Raw genomic sequence first — 14,083 nt, 5'->3', positions numbered from 1 at the left:
TGTCCATGACATCATGGATTCCATGGACACTTTGAAATACTAAAATATCTTAAAAACACATAAAAACCCCAGGAAAGTGTGTCTCAAAAATCATTCAAAGAAGGTCTGGTTGCAAAAGGGGTGAAGTGGCCCTTTAAAGTTTAAATCAAGTTGCTCTGTGTGGTAGAAATGGGCTTGTAGATCTGATACATTTGAGTTTTCCATCAACAGAGAGACATTTAGTTTAATCTTATGAATGTGTCTGAGCCAGTTACAACTGGTTACCATTATGTACTAAAGTAAAAGGGTATGGCATCAAAATGCATGATTACCAAATGTAGCTCATTGTGCAGAAATGTCCCATTTCAAATCAAATTAAAAAAATCTGAAAAATAGCTACAAATCTACAATTAGCTGATCTACAATTTCACAATGCATTGCATCACAATGCATTGTGATATTGTAGATCAGCTACTTCCAAATGGCCAAAATGTGGTTGTAGCCCAGTGGTAAATTGCAATGTAGCCAAAAGGATATATATTTAATAATCCAAATCTACAAAATAACTAGTAAAGTGTCCAAATAATAGAATATAAAAGTACAATATAGCCTATTGTCCACAGCACTTCAGTAGATGTAATTATTTACTTTCCACCTGTTTGTTTATTTGTTTGTGTCTCAAAAAGTACCAACACATTCCTCATATTGTTGTCCTTTTAGAGTCACAATAAACAACCAACAGTCCTTCTAACAACACTAACACTTTAAACAATAACAGAGTTAATGTTGGCTAACAACCATGCGGTTAACAAACAAATCTTACCTTCCAGCAGCAACGCCCCAAACACACTATGCACCGTGTGCGCCTCCATTTTAAAGCATAAGCCCCGCCTCCTGTATCCGGTTCTAGACCGTCGGTCATTGGTCCGTCGGAGTGAATGGATAACAGCTGTGTGGATTTACAAGCTGCACGCATGCGCGCGCGCACACGCAAGCACGCACACACAACAGACAGACAGACAGACAGACAGACAGACAGACAGACAGACAGACAGACAGACAGACAGACAGACAGACAAGGACCCACAAATTATATAATATGAAAAGGTTTGTCAAGAACTGCTGCAGATCCATAATCTTCAGACACATGCAGTGTCTGCTGGTGAACACTAGATGGCAGCAAAACGTCGGTTTCCCAGTCTGTCCATGACAAACTACTTTAAACATGTAGTTTCACCTGCTCTCTCTCTCTCTCTCTCTCTCTCTCTCTCTCTCTCTCTCTCTCTCTCTCTCTCTCTCTGAGTTAAAATGTTCACTCTGTAATAATATATATTCAATCAAAGATTTGAGGCGCATTTTCACAATTTTTCAAAAATAGCAGAGCTACAAGTTCTTGTAGAGCTTGTAGATCTACGTCCAACCAGGGAAACTCCCCCCTGTCAGGTGTAAAGGAGCAACTTAGACTCCTCATGCATAGAAGGAAACATGAATTCCGGACTTTTATTTCTACATTGCAGAATTGATCGTTTTACTTAAAGAGATATTTTACTTTTGGTCATTTTATCGTCTACTCATGGCCACCTGTACCCTTTTCTGGTGATATTATCCATCTATAATACGTGAGGGGGCCGTGCTTTTTTTATTGCTTTTTTCATTTATTTTGAATAATTGTTTTGAAAAAGAACCTCGATCCTCCAGGAGGAGGATGGAAGAGACAAAAAAAAATCTAAAAATGATTATTAAAAATAAATGAAAACATGTCTCCCTGGAAACACTCTGGCTACAGCAGTGGGTCTCAAAGCTCTACCTCCTGAGTGGCTGTGGCTCAGGAGGTAGAGCACGTCGTCCAATGATGATCCCTGGGTCGGCGGTTCGAATCCCGGCTCCTCCTCCTGTCTAACATGTCAAAGTGTCCTTGGGCAAAGACACTGAACCCCAAATGGCTCCCGATGTGCTGGTTGGTGCCTTGCATGGCTTCCGCCGCAATCGGTGTATGAATGAATGTGTGTGTGAATGGGTGAATGTAATGCACAATCTATGTAAAGCTCCTTGGATAAAAGGCTGCCATATCTTGCCAGCAAGATGATTATTTATTTGAAGTGTCTGAGTTTGGAAGCACTCGTTATCAGTAAAGAAACCTCCTTCTGCCTCCTGCATTATGTGCAAAAGGTGGTAGGCCTACACAAACTACACACTTACATCGTTTAATATTAATAAATATAGGACTTTTCTGTTTGGATGAATGTCAAGTTGCACCCAAGGACTGTCTAAAGAGGACGAGACGCGAAGACTCAAATAAGCCAAAGGTGTAATGATTGGGCACAACATGATCACAGCAATATAAAGTGTATCTGGCTGTGGGGGCTTGGGAGGTAAAGTGGAACATTTGGAATGCACAAGGAGGTCTCACATGGGTTCCTATTCCTTCTGAGTGCAGAAATTACCTGATGTGTTTGTAATGGGGGGTAGGATTGTTGTGTAGTGGTGAAATTCTGTTTAAACTTGTGGTGAAGTGGTTGGAGTGTATGTGAAAATGTGGTTATGAATGGGAGTAGTGTTGTCATGGTAGAGGAGCCTATGGCCTGGGTGGTGGGAGAAGAAGAGTTGGAGGAGGGAAGACATAGAGGAGAGGGTAATGTGTGGCCCCGTCGAGGTCCGTCCCTGTCCCTGCGCTAGGGAGGGGCCTCTGATCCGGGTGCATGCTCTGAGGTGGCTGGGGAGGAAAGCTAGCATTGAGGTTAGGGTTAGAATTGGGGGGTGAGAGGGTTAGGGGTAGGAGGCACTAGGCAGAGTGTTTGTGGAGAGTGACTGGGTGGGAGAGAGAGAGGCCAGGGCATTGCTCCTGATTGTACGTAAAAATCTCTTGCTGTAAAACCTCTCCTTCTGAGGACTGTGAAGAGTGTGTGTGTGGCCTGATTAAAGTGTTCTCTATTGGATGAAATCCTGAAAAAACCGAATGATTTGTGATTTGATGATTCCTGCAAAAGTGTGCTTTGGGTGGTAGCTGTGTTTATGGAGTAGCCTAGTGCGTGTGTGTCTGTGTCCTTAAAATATATTTTGTGGGCCGTGGGCTATAGCCCATATCGTACGGCATACTATAGCGCGCCGTTTTTCATCATTTTTGAGGATTTGAAAAAAATGACGAAATGACAAAAACGATGGGTTATAGCCCATGTTTTTTGAAATTTTGAAAAAAAAATTATCCTCGTTTCTCATCATTTTGGACCATGGGCTATAGCCCATATCGTACGGCATACTATAGCGCGCCGTTTTTCATCATTTTTGAGGATTTGAAAAAAATGACGAAATTACAAAAACGATGGGTTATAGCCCATGTTTTTTGAAATTTTGAAAAAAAAATTATCCTCGTTTCTCATCATTTTGGACCATGGGCTATAGCCCATATCGTACGGCATACTATAGCGCGCCGTTTTTCATCATTTTTGAGGATTTGAAAAAAATGACGAAATTACAAAAACGATGGGTTATAGCCCATGTTTTTTGAAATTTTGAAAAAAAAAGTTAGCCTCGTTTCTCATCATTTTGGACCGTGGGCTATAGCCCATATCGTACGGCATACTATAGCGTGCCGTTTTACATCATTTTTGAAGATTTGAAAAAAATGACAAAATGACAAAAACGATGGGTTATAGCCCATGTTTTTTGAAATTTTGAAAAAAAAAAGTTAGCCTCGTTTCTCATCATTTTGGACCATGGTACATCCCCCCTGTTACTTCCTCGCCTGCATTGGTGTATGAATGTGTGTGAATGGGTGAATGTAATGCACAATCTATGTAAAGTGCCTTGGATAAAAGCGCTATATAAATGCACCATTTAATTAAGTAGGCCTACTTTTTAAAAAGGGTTAATTAATATATGTAGTAGCTTCTTACACTTCATGACTAAATTAAGTTTATTAAGTCTGTTTGAGTAAGGGATAAAACCGAGAAACACAACCCAAGAAACCAAACGTAAAATTCAAACATCTTTATATCAACTCCAGCAAAAATACAAAGTTCTTAACGTAAAAGATGTATCATTCTTGGGATTAACACAAATAAAGAATTGTTATTTCTTTCTGATATACAAAAATCAAAATCTATAAATAGCAACTGTAAAGAATAAAACATGTTCAAGTCAGATATTTGGTGGGTTGTTTAATTTAGGTCTAATGAACATGGGATTCTTAAATAACAATAAAAACAGGATTTAAATGTTTTGCATTTACAAATGATTAATTCCTAGAGAGAGCGACAGAGAGAGAGCGAGAGACACAATAACACTGTGCTAAAATGGTAAATGTTTCATGTTGGATGCTACTATTGCAGATGTAGAGGAAATTTGAAAACAATGTCTAGCAGTAAATAAAACAAAAATAAAATCTTGTATGTATGGATTGAGAAGTGACAAGAAAACACTCAAACAAAAAAAGAATATTGCCCCATTAAGGAATATATATCGTTAATTGGGGCAAAAGCTAAATGATCTTATGTAGAAGAGGTACTAATGCATCAACCAGTAATGCATCATGAATGACGTATGGAAGGTCACAATAGACGAGATTTGCTGCCTTAAACCTTGTCAACCACTGCAGTGGTCAAAAAGCCACCATCACGTTTTGCTTCTCAGTACAGGTTAATGATACGCACCGTAACGTACATGCATAGTCTTGAATTACTTAACCACTTATGGTTAACCTATATGGTTGAACGGAGTCCCTCAGGGGACTATACTAACAAACGTCTTTTCCGTTTTCTTTCATTTGGGGAAAACCTTAACTGAAAATAGCAGATCGACAAGCTTACAACGTGACGCAGTGCAACACTTTGCGATTTTTCTGGATGCTGGTTAAGCCCCTTTTTTAATACATTTTTCAGGATATTTTTAAATGGCTTCTAAATCATGAAAATTGATTCAATTAAAAAAGAAAAACAAAATAAATTATGGCCGTACAAGCTCAATGCGTTATGATCACAATCAGTTGTGAGGTTGTAGATCAGCTATTTTTGAAAGATGAATGTCCAAAATAGGGATGCCAGGTCTAAAGTGGTTAACCTTCCTAACAGTAGGATTCAGCTTTACATATACGTAACATCTCTACTCCAAGAGTGGCAGAAAATAGTTTAGCAACGGTTCACATTAACAAGACTATAAACACATGCAGTAAGCAGGTCATTATTTTTTTAAGAAGGTGACAATGATGCTAATGGCCAGACTATGGCGATGGATGTGTACAACATGAATTGCTGTCAAATTCGACCTCAATGAAAAATAGAAAATTAAACAAATCAAAAACCTTTTTTTGTTGTGATGCAGAGAGATGGAGAGAGAGATAGACAGTGCGAGAGAGATTTACTGAGATTACCGTCGGCTTCATCATGTAACAACTAAATGGACTTCATGGGGGGGGGGGGGGGGGGAATGAGTATATAACAAAAAAAGAGCAGAATATAGAAATCTTCAGAATAAATTGACAATGCCTCAGTCAGCGTATTGGACACAAAAGCTTTTACACATTAAGCAAGGAGGCATACTATTATATTAAATATGCAGGTATGGAACGGAAAACCATTTGCCAAACATGGAAGGACGCACATCCGTGTTAACTGGAACCTGTGCCAACGGCAAGGGAACCGAGGCTTCACATAATAGCAAAACATTCTGACTTAAACTTCATAAATAAGGCACCTTGTCACAGCTGTTACACACCCAAAAAGCTCTGATTGCAAGACAGGCTGGAGACACCAATGGCCCAAAAGATTCTATACGCAAAAAGTATTCAGTTAAAACCGCTCTCCCATGCTTCTGGGTTCATGCATGTCGAGTAGTTCCGTTCTCCAGTGTTCACTAAATGCGCAACATGCCGCCGGCCAAAAATAATATGTGGAAGGTGAATGGATTTGCTGCCAACCTGTTGACGTAGACTAGCGTCAAACGTTCATGCACACAATTCTGCAAAACTGGTTTTCACATGGCATCAATGTTATCTCCAGCCGTGCTACAGAGTGGTGAAAAACAAAGCAAAAAATGGGGGGACAATAACTCTGCTCGTCGTCGCATGGAGCTTGCATGTAGCCCCTGAACACATACAGCAAACCTAATGCATTTCGCGGCACAAGCTAGACGAAAGCGTGAATCAATTCCGAGTGTCAGCACTTTCTTTTTCAACACATTTTCCTACAAACAAACAAAATAATAATAATGAGAAAAGTTTAAACAGTTGAACAAGAGTACACAAAATAATTACTTGTACCGGTAGTCCTTTGTGAGTATATTCATAACAGAGGAAAAACATCATCATCCTCTGTTCTGTGGTCTCCCATCAATAAGTAAGTCTTATTTTGAACGAGACATCCTGGTGCGCTTAGCTGGAGACTGTAAAGGCTCCTGAGCTCTTTTTGTTGGCGATTTTGGAGTCCCACTCCGTGGCGGCGACGACACCTGACCTTTTCTTGTGACAGATTTTGGAGTCCCACTTCCTGTTGGTGTGGGCTCCTGAACCTTCTTGGCTGCAGATCTAGGACTGCCACCTTGCATTATTGCGACCGGCGTCCACAACTTTTTGGAAGCAGAACTGGGGCTTTCCGTCAGAGGGACGGTTGCCTCCATCTTTCTCTGTGACCTGGTCAGCACCTGGTCAGGTGAGATTGGGGGCTTAACATCTGTGTGTTTCTGTGAGGTTTCTACAGCGACCTCTGCACCTTTACTTTCACTGACTCGACCCTCTGTGATTGAACTTTGTAGTGATTCCTTTGTTTGGGTTCTTGTACCACTTGCTTTAGTCAGAGTGTGCTTTTCCGCCCCCGTTTTCTCCGTTTCCAACTGCTTTTTGATGGACTCAGGCTTGTTTTTCAATCTTTTAGGCATACCTGGTCTTGGAGAAGATCTCAGTGGAAAATCTGTATCTTTCCTGGTAAGATCCCTTGATGCTCTATTACTGCCTGGAGATCTCCTTTCTTGAATAGGAGATTTTGCTGTAGCCTTTCTACCAGTGGACATCTTCCCTTTCCTTATCTTTGACTCTTTCATTTGTTTATTAACGGGAAGACGTGATTTCTCTCCCTTGACAGTTGATTTGAGGTTTGTTTTTGAGCCAGACTTGGAGGCTTTCATACTTGTGGCTCTTTTTGTTGGGGCCTCTTTAAGCCTGACAGAGGTTTGCTGAACATGCAACCGGATGTTTGAGTACTTTCTGAGGATCCGTGCGCTAGCTGGGTTCTTGGATTTACCTGAAGTCTTCTGGGCTTCACTCTGCTTCTGAGCTTCGACTGAAGAATATAATGGCTTAGTCAAACGAGTGCCAGAGAAAACCTCTCTCCTCTCTCTGACTACATTTGCCTCCTGCTCCAGTGCTTTAGCAATGAGCTTCTGACTCTTGGGGTTGCTCTTCACAGGGGAGGCAATGGCAAACTTCTTCAGGTGTTTCTTAAGGCGCTCTGCCTGCAGACTTGGATATACTCCTTGAGATGTCCCCGACATGCCAGAAGAGCTGTGGAAGCAGAGCTGGGTTTCGGACGGAAGACGCGTGTTCACCTTCTTGACGATGACAAGGGACTTTGTTTCTGTTGACTCAAGGAACCAGCGGCAAATACTGGTGAGGCTGAAGTTTTTCATGAAAAGCATCTGCACCGGAGAGTGCTTCTGCTGGTCCTGAGACTTTGGTTTCCGTGTCCTGCGCTTACTCTTCCATATGGCTGCCTGTCTGTCTGACATGTTTCTGTGTTTTTTCACTGGCTGGCCCTCTTTGTCCATTTGGATCCAGCCTTTCTGCATTTTATCAAACTTCATGTTCAGATTTGTGAGTAAATGTTGGTTTTCTTCTCCATTCAGGGCTCCCAAGAACTTGTTAGCAGTAGTTTGCTTTAGAGTCTCGACTCTGGGCATGATCACAGAGGTTACCGTGCTTGGTGACAACACAGAGGTTTCACAAAACGGGGAAGATCTTACTGCCATCTTTGTTATCTTTTCTGGCTTGATTCTGATAGGTGACGCAACATCCCTCCGTTTCTCTGCTATATTAGGATCACTTGTAGAAGGCGTTGCCAGTCTCTGTGACCTCAACGGCAACTGTGACCTCAACGGTGGGTTCTCACTGGACACACCAGCCTTACTGCTCTCACTCCTCAATGGCATTTTCACAAGTTTGTCTGGAGAGGAAAAGTTGGTGGATTCCCCATCCACAGTTTTCTCATCTAGGGAGGATGGTGCTGCCTTCCTCTGAACACTTTCGCCACCTTCCGTGTCCTTGCGGAGAAGCCGTTTGCTTCTTAGAGGTGTACTTGGTTCTGCCGTTTCATTCTCTTCAGAACTCTGACTTTTCATTGGGCCAGATACCCGACTGCTAACTTGTGGATTCTCATCCTCATTGACCTTTTCAGCCTTTGACGGTCTAAGTTTCTGTTTGGTTGGCAAACGTCTTTCCACCGTTGATTTCCACTTGTCACAGAGGTTCATTTCCGGTGACTTGGGATTTACAACACCCGGCTCGACAGTATTCTCTGGGACCGCAGATCCATCTGATGATTCAGAGACAGCAGAGGAAGGAAGTACGGGTGGGGTGGAAGAAACAGGAAGAGGACAAGAAGAAACGGGGACGGAGGGCATGTCCTCTCCTGATGGAAGTGAATGTGGCCCAGTGGGTCTTGCCGATACAGAAGAGCTATTTACAGACTGTGGCGACTTAGCAGTTTCAGCTTGCGGTGATTTAGCAGTTTCAGCTTGCGGTGACTTAGCAGTTTCAGATTGCGGTGACTTAGCAGTTTCAGATTGCGGTGACTTAGCAGTTTCAGATTGCGGTGACTTAGCAGTTTCAGTTTGCGGCGACTTAGCAGTTTCAGCTTGCTTCAGTCTGGCTGATCTGAGTGGGCGTCTGGACTCAGGGGTTTGGGGAAGAGAATCAGTGTTGTGTGTACTCTGACCTGCACGTTTTTGGATTCGTTTGGCTCTTGGCTCTGATTTAACGAGGGACCCTGAGGCACGTGTTGTGTTCCGTGTGGTTTCAGGGGAAAGTTCATCCACAAGCAAAGGTATATTCTCAGATTTTACAGATGCATCTCTCTCGGGGAGATCTCTTGGCATGGGACTATTTTGAACAGGAGCATCGACTGGTGTGTTTTTGGGAACTCGTCTTCGAGATTTTAGAGGTGGAGGGGTGCAACTGGCCGATCTTCGGCGCAGACTTCTGTCAGAGGCAGATATGGGTCGACCGTTAACATAACCCACAATCTCACGCTTAGTCTCTCTTAATCGCTTTGGCAGAGTAATGACCATGCCGCGTTTTCGACGCCAGGGTGGCAATTCATTCAGAAGTGCATCAAGTGTCTTTGAGGACACATCATAGTCCTCGTCATCATCATTCTCTTCAGTCTCAGGCACCACCTCAATCTTAACTGGTTGCGCTGTGACATTGTTTTGTGGTTGAATTGGGTCATTTTCCTGTGGTTGAGCTGGGTCATTTTCCTGTGGTTGAGCTGGGTCACTTTCCTGTGGTTGAGCTGGGTCACTTTCCTGTGGTTGAACTGTGCCATTCTCCTGTGGTTGAGCTGGGTCACTTTCCTGTGGTTGAACTGTGCCATTCTCCTGTGGCTGCACCGTGTTATTTTCTTGCACCTCCACTTCCACTGCCGCCTCCTCTTCTGCAGGAGCTACGGGGCTATGATTCTGTTCTCCGTCCATATTGTCAGTGACTTTCTGCACCTCTGGTTGAGGCTCAGGTGGCTGTTCCTCATCTTTGCTGGCTTCATTTTTGTCCCCCTCTTCTTCCACAGCTCCATCACCCTCGGCTGGGGCCAAGGTTTCACACTCCTGCTGCTCTGCAGACTCGCTGCTTGGGACTTCATCTGAAACCAACGGGGGCCCCGTTTCATTTACCCGTTCATTCTCTGACTGGTCTGTCATGGTCTCTATTGCTACTTCCTCAGTAATTTTATTCAAAACCTTGTCAGGCTCATTGCTCTCCTTGTCCTCCTCAAGTGGTGCCATAGTGGCAGTTTCTGAAGCAGGGCTTTCGTCGGACCTGCTCTGAATCTGCTCTGAATCTGCGCCCGCTTCTTGCATTGCGTTTACATCTGCATATACATGCATTTCACTATTCTCCGTTGGAGAGCTTAAGGGAGATGGGGGAGTGGACGTCTCCTTGGCTACTTGACTTTGATCTGTCTGACTGGTCTCAACTAAAACATCCAGTTCACCATCTGCTGCCTCCACCACATCCCCCATTCCAGGTGTCTCCCTCTCTTCTGGCTGTTCTGGGGGCATTTGTTGGCCAACAGTTTCTCCACAGCCTCCTGCAAAAGGCATATCTACAGGGGGTACACCATCAGGTTTGGCGAGTATCTGTTTTGGGGTGACCGAGGCGACGAGCTCTGGCAGCGGGTTCGGACAGTTGCTCTTGTCGTTCCGGTTGGCTAAGGTACGGACCGTTTTCAGCTCCCACATTTCCTCTACGTACATGGGCCCCCTGGTGCTTTTCCTGGCATTTCGGCGTGGGGTGAAGGGACGCCGCTGTTCCCTCAAGCACTCTGTGATTGGTTTGTCAATATAAACAATGTCATAGTGGCCTAGATCTGGGTCTGTTATGACCTTACGAACAGACTCCCTGGGACGATGGTCAATGGAACTCCGCATGGTCTTTCTAGCGGTCCTTGGGGAGTTGATTGGAATGCTGCTGAAAGCCTTGTGAACTGAGACTTTAGCCTGCGAGTCTTTGGTGGGCCCAATGGAGCCTCTCTGTCTGGCTTGCTGCAATTGTCCCGACTGACTGTGCCTTTTCACAGCAGAGCTGAGTCTAGCACTGTGAGCCTCTGCTCTGTTTGACAAGTCCGAGTTACCCTGTTTCTCTCCCAAAGTGCCAGAGTGAGTTAACAGTGAGGGCGGGAGCACGCACAGCTTCTTACCGTCAGCTTTACCATCAGACTTGATTATAACCTTAAGAGATGGGGCGTGGTCACTGTGATGGCTGCCCTCTGCATCTACTGCATTCAAGCCGGGGATGTTCAAACCCGCGGTGCTACCTGATCCAGGTGTGCGCAGATCCAAAGCAGGGCCAGAAATAATGGACGTTTTCAGTGAAATAGCAGTGTCTATAACACTCTTTACCGTTGCAGGACTGCCAGTGATACGAGACGAGTCCCGGACATCCAGCATGCCTTTAGGAGTGGATGTAATAGGAAGCCTGGACTGAGAACATGGCTGCCCAGGGGATTCCAGGTTGGGCAGCGCAGTGGAGCACATGGCTCCCTGGCTACAGGAGGTAGGGTTAGAGGCTTGCGATGTGCTGGAATATCCCGACGCCTTCACCTCGGTCTGAAGGAAGCCCAGGGCATCTACGATCTGTCTCTGATGGTGAGGGCAGAGTTTGGCCACAAACTGCTCCAGTGTGGAGGTCGACTGCAGCTCCTTTGCCTTTGCACCATGCACCTCTGGAGGCTCACTGAAAAAAGGAAACAGTCAAATGAGTGAGTCAGCGGTTGCAACAGACAGACATGTATGGGTAATTACGTTTCAAATTGATACCGATGAATTACTTGTGGTCACTGTACGGAGAAATAAGATAATGTAACGCACATCCACCGATCTTGGTGTTGAGCCAAACTGTTAAAACAGACCACGTAGACAAAAGCAACCATTGTCATACTGATGCCCTAGTTTGGCCATGTCATAGTCACACCCACAACGTCTTTCCTCAAATTGGATTATATAGCAGATCTCCACTTGTCGGACACCGTCAAGACGGCATCATGGCTAATGACAATGAAAAATAAAATAATTAATAATAACAAGGTTTCTGCCGGGCAGCGACAAGTCAACGACATAATCAAACAAGACAAGAGCCTTCAAGCAACTGATTTGTGAAGTATAATCTATTAAAAGTAAACCACACACACACTACATGATCTGTATTTTCACAATAAATTTATTAGAAGAATAAGTGATTTTGAAAAGTGATTCTTTTATCCAGTGAATTTGACCAAAGACATTGTTACAGCCAATATATATATTTTTTTCTTCGTCTTTTCGTAATGCTTTTTCCCCCCCTTATGGAGTACATCGAGTAACCTTTACACATGCACAGAGACATTAAGCAACGATGCCCCAGTTCCCATGGTAACACAAAGCAAGATCATGTTAAATCACTGTGAAGAAACGCATCAGGAGCAAAGTTGTCAACAAGTTGTCAAATTCAAACCGTTATCAAACATCTAGTGCAATGGATAACATGTAGTGATCATTTAAGTTCTCTACCACAAAGAAATTTAACAAATTTTGTCAAAAACACACAAAAAAATGTAATTAAATAATAAATTATAGGATGGAATAACATCAACATCAAATTAGACAATGTTTGACAAATGATTAATCCCAATAATTATGAGGTTTTGTTTGTGTCCCTGTTTTTCCCCATTTATTCCATATGTTGTCCTATATTTATTTTGCATTTGTGAGGTAGGCCTGGTATTGTACAAAGTACAATTACTTTGTGTACTACCCACCAGTATGCCAAAAATCTTTTCTTTCTTTGAAAATGGATAACTGTTGCATGAACATGTCAAACATATCTTGGTTCTTTAGAGATGACCGCTTTTCCTTTTAAAATGTCAACAGGCCCTTTTCGCATGGCAGCCAAATTAACAAATTGTTGTGTCAGGCCTTCGTTCTCAAAGTGACCCTTGGGGGTGTACCATAGCCTGGTGAAACCACTCCCCCTGCTGGACAACATTTGCATTCTGCCAGCAGGGAGAGTCTGGGAACTCTCAGGCAGAGATGATGTACTCCGGTCCAATTCTGGCCGGAGTGATATGCGGCTGTATGAGGCTGCTAGAGGCGGGATCAACACGAGACTTAGGACATATTGAAGCGCTCCCACAGCGCAAATGTAAACACAACCTAATAAGACTACAACTCGAAATTATTATGGAGATATCGAATGTTTGTCCCGCTGCTTCCAGGTTCATCGTTTCTGCTTGAGAGATCCCAGATGCAGGCAGGAGGAGGGAACTGGTGAACTCAATACTGCCGCAATCTGGCGAAGTCAGGTTAGGTGTACCATTTTAACCTAATTTAAACCCTGGCTATTCAAATGCACACATGCTGCAAGCTCACAAGGCGTCACTTCATGCCTCGTTATGAAATTGTAATAGATCTGCTATTACTGAAAAATAGTGAACATTAACTCTTTGCTTCTGGAAGTCCCTGAAACTATTTTTGAGATGGAGGTCCGCGAATCAGAAACAGCCCCCAATGCCACTAATTAAAGCCAAGGCTCCGTTCCATTTTGAGTAATGATCCAGATTGTTTTGTTTCGTTTGTTTAACACCTTATAGCAAATGTAAAGTGCATTATAAATCAAATGAATATATCATTGTTATAATTATATTATCATTTACACCTGTAACGGAAGAAATATTACACAAATATTTGTGTCAATATGCCTGGCGTGAAAGGGGCCTAGTTCAAACTAAGCTGCCCCATTTAGAAAAGAACCTGGTCCGCCCCGGTAACAAGATGTGGACATGCATAGACTACAGTGGGGGAGGGGATGATGGCTGGGCCACCTAGCCAAAAACGAAACCTATGTTTCAGGGGTACTGGGGACAGGGAGGAACTCCTTATATGGTCAGCACACTCTAGTAGGGAGGATTATCACAATAAAAACAAAAAAAGAATTGAATTAAGTAAAATCACTGAATATAACTTTAAGTGTCACACTGTGTCACATAAGTGGTTAAGAATGTCTGAAAATGCACGTCATCTCTTGTCCAAAACTATTACTTTTCTGGATTCAAATGCAAAAAATGCATCAAAAGTAGCAGATCCACAAGCTTGAAACGTGTCACTTTGTGACTCATTTGGAGCTTGCGATCTGCTACTTTTGTATTATGATCAAATATTTACTAAAAGGGAAAAAAAGGTTAGAATATGGAGATAGGAGGTTTCCGCCCGACAGTAACGATCGGTCAAATGTAATTTTCTTTTAGACCAATACAATGTGACACATCCCTATATTGCTTGAGGCACTGTGAGCCGGAGAGAGGACTGCAGACTGAAAACCGTGCCTGGCAAACATCTTACCTGAACTGAAGTTATATTGAATTACTGCATACAA

General features: G+C 43.2%; 1 protein-coding gene across 3 annotated transcripts in view; it reads right to left on the bottom strand.

The window, feature by feature from the left end:
- Positions 1–5,039: 5,039 nt before the first annotated feature.
- LOC308328692 (uncharacterized protein) overlaps positions 5,040–14,083 on the bottom strand; it is a 37,875-nt gene continuing 28,831 nt past the window's right edge. For all 3 annotated transcript variants that reach the window (XM_080782740.1, XM_080782741.1, XM_080782742.1), the window contains one exon: positions 5,040–11,410. In XM_080782740.1, the coding sequence (XP_080638866.1) occupies positions 6,316–11,410 (5,095 nt within the window). In that variant the 3' untranslated portion in view covers positions 5,040–6,315. The remainder of the gene's footprint in view (positions 11,411–14,083) is intronic.

This window comes from Protomyctophum bolini, assembly GCF_963924005.1.
Source record: "Protomyctophum bolini genome assembly, chromosome: 14".
NCBI lineage: Eukaryota > Metazoa > Chordata > Actinopteri > Myctophiformes > Myctophidae > Protomyctophum > Protomyctophum bolini.
The sequence above is the reverse complement of the archived record's forward strand: the minus strand, read 5'-3'. Positions and strand labels throughout refer to the sequence as shown.